Source organism: Lolium perenne, chromosome 1, assembly GCF_019359855.2.
Source record: "Lolium perenne isolate Kyuss_39 chromosome 1, Kyuss_2.0, whole genome shotgun sequence".
Classification (NCBI taxonomy): Eukaryota; Viridiplantae; Streptophyta; class Magnoliopsida; order Poales; family Poaceae; genus Lolium; species Lolium perenne.
Genome location: NC_067244.2, coordinates 161,600,163 through 161,607,847, shown reverse-complemented (window position 1 = coordinate 161,607,847; position 7,685 = coordinate 161,600,163). Strand labels below are relative to the sequence as shown.

At 50.3% G+C, this 7,685-nt stretch overlaps 1 protein-coding gene across 1 annotated transcript; it reads left to right on the top strand.

Moving 5' to 3' along the window:
* The first annotated feature begins 201 nt into the window (after positions 1-201).
* On the top strand, positions 202-1,760 carry LOC139833223 (uncharacterized). Its single transcript, XM_071823427.1, has 2 exons — positions 202-349; positions 517-1,760. Exons 1-2 carry the CDS (start codon positions 202-204, stop codon positions 1,758-1,760), a joined length of 1,392 nt encoding a protein of 463 aa, XP_071679528.1.
* Positions 1,761-7,685: the final 5,925 nt, after the last annotated feature.

The following is a 7,685-nucleotide window of genomic DNA, read 5'->3' as shown; positions in this document are numbered from 1 at the left end:
ATTCCTCTTGTCTTGTTGATGTGCTCGTGAAGGAGCGCCGCAGATGCCTTCGGCGAAATAAATTTTCTACCTATTTGCTTGTTCTGTCTCTTCAGTTCTTGGTCTCGAAAATTAGTCACGATGTAGGCCGTATCTCCTGCGCCGGGACCATTGGCGTCAAGGCCGAGGTCTACCAATCGCGCCAGGAGACACCTCTGCGCTATGGAGCAGGAAGTTGCGGGCGCCGTTGGCCGATGCCCCCACGTCGGAGCCGCGGGTCACGGGCGCCCGCTGGCCGTCCGCTTCTGCGCCGAGGCAGTCAGTTGCGAGGTGATTCGCTGGAGGACGCCGCTGCCGCGCGCCTCTGCCGGTAGCAGTGGCAACATGGTCGAGGGCTGCCGCGCTGCTTCCGTTCTGTAGAAGCCGCGCTGACGGGCGTCGGGGATCGTCGTGCGCTTCTGTCGCCGTGTCTTGGTCCGATTTGCCGTGGACATGAGTATAGAACGCATCATTTTGTTTGTATCGTGTGTATCTCAGAAACTAAGGTTGCGGAGGTGGATGAGTTTTATATTGCACAGTGTTTAGGGCCGTCCTTTGACGGCTTTGTGTTCTTGCCAGCGGACGAGACGAGAGGAGGTGTGGTGATGGCTTGGGACACCTCAATGATCCAGATTAACCATGTAAGCTTTGATACTTTCGCCATAACAGGCGAAGTCACAGCTAGAGATGATTCCAAATGGTGGCTTACTATAGTGTATGGGCCCCAGGCGGCTGAGGAGAAAGTCATGTTTCTTGAGGAGCTTTCGGAGAGGAGGTCGCTATGCCCCGGCCCCTGGGTGGTTGCGGGAGATTTTAACATGATTCTTAATGCCTCGGAGAAAAATAATGAGAACCTGGATAGGGGTATGATGCAGCGTTTCAGGGCCTTTGTGCATGAGCATGAGTTGAAGGACCTCTACATGCAAGGTAGAGCCTTCACTTGGAGTAATGAGCGGGAGAGAGCTACCCTTACACGCATTGACAGGGTGTTGGTCTCTGTGGACTGGGATTTGCAACACTTCGACTCAGTTCTACAGGGGCTGTCATCATCAGTATCAGACCATGCACCACTCCACCTTGCCCTAAATGCGGCGTTCCGGCCGAAAAGAAGGTTTAAATTTGAGAACTTTTGGCTCAAGTTGGAGGGGTTTGATGAGGCGGTGAGGAATGCCTGGGTCTGTGACCCTGATATCGTTGACCCCTTCCGGAAGCTGGATGCTCTATTCGGGAATGCTGCTGAATATCTGCAGTCCTGGGGGCAGAAGAGAGTGGGGAACATTAAGCTGAACATTGCGATTGCTAACACCCTGATCCTACGCCTTGATGTGGCTCAGGAGAGGCGTGTTTTAGCCCCTAGGGAGATTTGGTTGAGGAGGATGCTTAAGCAGGCCGTTCTTGGGCTTGCTTCTTTGGAGCGGACCATGGCAAGGCAAAGGTCGAGGATTCGCTGGTTGAAAGACGGAGATGCCAACACAGCTTTTTTCCATGCAGTCGCCAATGGGAGAAGAGTGAAAAACCATATTGCTGCGGTCAAGGTTGGCGACGAGCTGGTTACGGACCAGGGCTTGAAAGTGGTGGCCTTCACCGAGGCATACTCCCAGTTGTTGGGACAGGTTCAGACTAGAGAGCATTCTATTAACCTGGACGAGTTGGATATCCCCACCGCTGAGCTTCAGGACTTGGATGTCATGTTTACAGAGGAGGAGGTGTGGGGGGTGGTCAAGGACCTCCCCCCCAGATAGGGCACCAGGGCCGGATGGGTTCACCGGAGCCTTTTATCAGAGAGCGTGGCCTATCATCAAGAGGGATATCCTAGCGGGGCTGTTTAAACTGTGCGTGGGAGATGGGCGAGGCTTTGCACGTCTGAATAGAGGCCTGATCACGTTGGTCCCCAAGAAGCCGGACGCCATGGAGGTCAAGGACTATCGCCCCATTAGTTTGGTACACAGTTTATCTAAACTGTTCTCCAAAGTGATGGCGAATAGGCTGAGGCGCAGGCTTGGTGATGTTGTTAGTACCAACCAGTCGGCGTTTGTCAAGGGTCGGTCCCTGCACGATAATTTCATGCTGGTGAGACAAGTGGCGAGGAGAATAAATCAGCTTAGGCAGCCGGGTGTGCTCCTCAAGTTAGATCTTACACGAGCGTTCGACTCGATCTCTTGGAGCTTCCTGTTTGAGGTACTCCGGCGCATGGGTTTTGGAGAGAGATTCCTTAAATGGGTTGCCTTGTTGCTTAACACGGCGAACACTAGAGTGCTGGTGAACGGAGTGCCAGGAGATAGATTCATGCATGCCAGAGGCCTTAGACAGGGGGACCCCACCTCGCCCATGTTGTTTGTGGCTGCTATGGAGGTTTTGACGGCGGTGATCAAGAAGGCTGTGAATAGGAATTTGTTCACTGGGCTTGCGGGGATTTCCGAGCTTCAGCGAATCTCGGTGTATGCCGATGATGTGGTTATCTTCTGCAAGCCGATGGTCGCTGAGCTCGAGGCGGTGAAGGGAATTCTTCAGGTGTTTGGGGAGGCCTCCGGGCTGCGTGTCAACTTCAGGAAGACCTCAGCCACGCTGATTAGGGAGCAGGACGGAGATGTGGAGAGAGTTGCAGAGACGCTGGGGTGCGAAGTGGTGGGGTTCCCCATCAAGTACCTTGGTATGCAGCTTGCGCTGAGACCCTTGACTAAGGCGGAGTGGCAACCGCTGATTGATCAGGTCATACATTGCGTTCCGGCCTGGCAGCGAGGCATGGTTCAAAAATCAGGAAGGCTCATTCTCATCAAATCGGTGATTAGCGCGCGGCCTATCCACCAGCTCATGGTTGCTGAGGCGCCGACTTGGGTGCTGGAGGAATTGGTCAAATGGATGAGAGCTTTTTTCTGGGCCGGGAAAAAGGAGGTCAATGGAGGGCAATGTCTGGTAGCGTGGGACACGATCTGCAGGCCGACCCAGTTCGGTGGCTTAGGAGTTAAAGATTTGAGGCTGCAGGGCTTGGCCCTTAGAGTGAGATGGTGTTGGCTCCGTCGTACGGATCCGTCGAGGCCTTGGCAAGGCCTGCCAGCCTTCAATGATGAAGAAGCTAATGAGGTGTTCCGGAGCCTGGCGAGCTTCGAGGTGGGAGACGGGAAGAGTATTCTATTCTGGAGAGATAGATGGATTGATGGGCGGAGTGTGGATGAGATTGCTCCTGAGGTTGCGGCGCTTGTCCCGACAAGGAGGAAGAATATGAGGAAGGTCGGTGATGCTTTGCATGAGGACGTGTGGTTGTCGGATGTTTCTGGAGACCTGTCCATTGAGGGTTGGATGCAATGCACACAGCTTTGGGAACAAATTGGAAGAGTGCCGCGCGATGAGATTTGGAAAGGTTCTGCGTCTAGACGGTATTCCGCTAAGGAGACTTACAACATGCTTTGTATGGGAAGGACTACTTGGGGTATGGCCAAGCCGATTTGGAGTTCCTTTGCCCCTCTCAAGTGCAAGATCTTCGGCTGGCTGGCGATGAAGGGGAGGCTTTGGACCTCGGACAGGAGGGCCTGGCATGGCCTGCAGGACCACCCTGATCCCTGTGCCACCTGCCTCCAAGAGGAGGATAACGTGGACCATATTCTGTCACACTGCCCGTATGCCAGGATGGTCTGGTTCGGCTGCTTAAGAAGGATGGGCTCGCAACTCCAGGAGCCGCAGGAGAACACCAACCTGGAGAGATGGTGGACTGAGACGAGGAAGAGATTGCGGAGGGAAGACAGGCGAGGTTTTGATACGTTTGTCCTGCTAATCGCCTGGACGCTGTGGAAGCAAAGGAATGCCCGGGTTTTCGGAAACTTAGATAGGCAGCTTTCCACGGCACAAATCATTGAGAGTGTGTTCGAGGAGTTTAGCCTGTGGGAGGCTGCGAGGGGAGGGGAGCGGAGAGTCATGTTGCGAGAGTCGGCGTCGAGTTGGGTGGCGTGCGTGGGTTGGCCAAGGGCAGATGTTCGCATCCCCCTCTGGTTTCTTGTAATTGTTGTTGCTCTCTTCTATAAAGATATGGCACGCCGTTCGCGTGCCCGCGAAAAAGAACGCATCATTTTTAAAAGGTTGAGATTTTTAAAAAATGTTGTTCAAATTTGAAAATATTTAATTTAAATGTCTTCATCGACAAACTGTAAAGAAAAGCATTTTTATTTCAATCTAGCGAAGATGCTAGCCACGAGACACTACCAATGAGAGCACAAGACGAGCAGTAGCAGGTTTCACCATGGGACTAAATGTGTCTTCGTAATTAACCCATGCCATATTGTTGAGTAAAATATCAAGTGATGAGTGCAAACTGTGTAGTGTTTCTCTTTATTTAGTATTTGCATAACTAGTAGTAGAACTTTTGCATTTTACCGCGGCCGCGTGCACATTTTTTCCTTGTTTCACTAGGATCTCTAGTGATGAACAGTAGAAGGTTAATGAAGAAATCAATTAAAGAGGTCATGTTTTGGAAAAAAAACTGATTATTGGAGGCAATAAATGCCTTCCAAACATTTACCCAGGCACCTAGGGGTCAAGCCAAAGGCAAATTCGCGAAGAGTTGATGACAGTAGTTTTGACGGCCTATGGTACGGTCATTCCCGTCCGTATTGGATAACCGTACAACGGGTTGTTGGCTTCATCTCATCAAACCATTAAGCCTCGTGCGATCGGATTAGAGATCAGAATTACACATCCGTCACTCGATAGAGAAACCTCACCTTCGGAAGGGACCCAGAGGGGGAACTCGCAGAGGGAATCCATCGTCGCCACTACTTGGATCTTGGACACTTCATCATCATCATCACACCACCCCCATCGACATTCATATTCATCTCGTTGTAATACCAAACCTTAGTGAGGCTTCACACATGTATTTTTTTCGATCCCTTGCAATCCATTCATATAATCTTGATGATGTTATTTACCTCCATGTGTGAGTAATTCCATTTATTCTTGTAGAGATGAAGGAACACTAGCTATATATCATGAACCGAAATAAAGATTACAATGTCTTCATTTGTAATGTGAATGCATTGTTTTCTTCAATGATATTGTGTGAAGTTGGCTGCACAATAGTTTGCCCCTTGGGGACGTTGAAGGCAATCATCGTTGTAAATAGTTGGTGGTTTGAGCCATTGAGGTTGGAAGTCTGAGCAACCCATCATATCCCACCAACAACTATCAGTCAATGAGGAATATCGGAGATCGTTAAACTAAAACCTTAACTATGGGGAAACCCTTAATCACTGGTGTCTCCAGCGATGTGACCTTAGGAGGACCAGTGGTGGTTTGTCAGGGGTTCATAACACATGGCGCCTGTGGTGTACCCATCTCTTTCTAAGAACATACTACAAGGACATTATAAATCTTAAATATGTTTTACATCTAAGCTAGTGGCGAATTCACAACTTCCTGAGAACTCTTGACCCACAGTTTCAAGTAGCAAACCATCTCTTTCTTTGCTCACTCTCACTTTTACTTTATTATTATTGCATTTTTTATTTTGCAAAAACAACCAATCATTATACACACTCTTTCTTTTTGGAGGAAGATAACTTGAAGTTACAAACAAGAAAATGTAGAGAAAGACAATAAATCCATAGCAATTCATCTCTCCGTGGATTCGATGCTCTTCTATCCGAAACTATCTACTTCCACCCATGGAGTTGCAGACATCATGCTTTTTCTTGTGCCTCTCAACGTGCGGGACTCGTCATAATCGATAGTTGTGGTTCAACGCTTGTAGATGCGGCGAGCTTGGGCATATCAAATCAGCATGATGACGTCTCATCGCCTGTGCCATGAACATTTTTCTACTAGACAGGGGATGCTGGTGGTGAACCCACCAGGATGCCATGTGTGGTTGCAGTCATAGCCATCGCCACCCCCTCACCTTCCTCAACCATGTTCTCGTGGCTTCATGGATACGAGGCCTTTGCCGAGGGTTGTGGACCTACCCGATGTCGATGGGACCATCAACCGTACCAAGGTCCATGTTGAGTTGTGCGTGTGACGATTGTGAGGTAGATCATCGGTGTTTTGCTGCTGTCTTAGCAAGCGGGGGCGGCAACACAAAGGGGACTTGTTGAAGTCATTTTATAGAGTTTATTCAATGGTTGTACTACCAATGGTGAATCTCTATTATCTCCTTGTTGAAGTCATTTTATAGAGTTTATTCACAATTTCTTTGGAATAAAAACTCATGATCTGATGATCAGGTGACACCGATGTTTCTACATTTTTCTTTTCTTTTCTGGAGGCATCGTTGGAGAACGCTTTTGTATTCCGGGTGTGGGCATTGGTGGTGCTACTTCCTATTGCGTCGCCAATCGGTTTGGTGCGGATTTTTTTTCTCTTTGGCTGTGTGCATTTTTGCGGTCTCGACTAACTCTTGACATTATGTTGTTGTAGCAGCCGGATGTAATTAATATATACTTCATATTAATATATTTTCTTTATTGAAGAAAAATGACCCAAAGGTCTTAAATTTTTTTTTCGATAAAGGGAATATATTAATATCAAAAGATATCAATTACACCCAGCCTCTGCAACAAAGCACCACCCTAATGGCACTACGGATGCACACAGCCAAAAAAAGAAAAGAAAACTAAGAAACAAAAGTCCCGCTACAGTATCTCGGGCCTAACAACAGCAATACATCCACCGCCAAGACAACACCTGAAATACAGACTCTCCAAAAACGACGCCTTCAAGAAGGGAACAATGCTCTAACACCGTCGTCGCCCGATCAAAGATCTTAGGTTTTCACCCTGAAGATAGCCCCCGCTCTCAAAACAATGCCTCCAACAAGATCATTGCCAGGCACAACCAGTTAAGGCCAGATCTTGGGTTTTCACCCTGAAAGGTAGGACTCTGAACTTCACCTGTGTTGTCGCCCCCACTTCCATACCGCTGTTGTGAAGCCCGGAACACCAAGCCAATTCCATCTCACCACCAAGATCCGACCACCATTGCTCTTCCACCAATCTTGACTTTCATGACCTTCTCCGCCAGCACCATGGAAAGAAAACAAGCTCCATAATATGAACAACCAGCAGAGCTTCGAAGCGCTCCCTCTGAAACCAAACGGTCAAATAAAAAACATGGGTGCGCTCGACCGATAACACCCAATCCAGCAATCTTCAGGCATTGATCGCACAATGAATTTGGCCGGCAGGGTCTTCCGGAACACGACAATCCAGCAAGCTCGATGAGAAGAAGCTTCCGAACGATCTTCACTTGGCGCGAGAGAAACCCTAGGACTGCCACCTTTATAAGGCAGAACGGCAGGCCCCCTCGCCGCCGCCCGCCGGTCGACCTCATCGGCGGAGAGGAGGCCGCCACCGACCACAGACCCATCGCCGAGTCGTCCGCCGGGGGCAGAGGACTCACCGACCACCACCAAGCGCGACCACGTCAACGAAGAAGCCGGATCCGCAGCCTTCGGAGTCACCCCCGCCGCCAGCCGCATCGCCGAAGCCTCACCTGGCTACCGCAGCCCTTACCAAGGCAGCCGGCGCGACGCGCCGCAGAAACAGCCGCCCTGGATCCCACCCTGGATCCCACCACGAAGGCCGCCGACCAGCCCCGCCGCCGGCCGATGTCCCCGCCGCAGATCCAGCGTCTCCTCCGCGCGCGCGACGCGAGAGGGAAACCTGCCGCCGCCGAGAGCT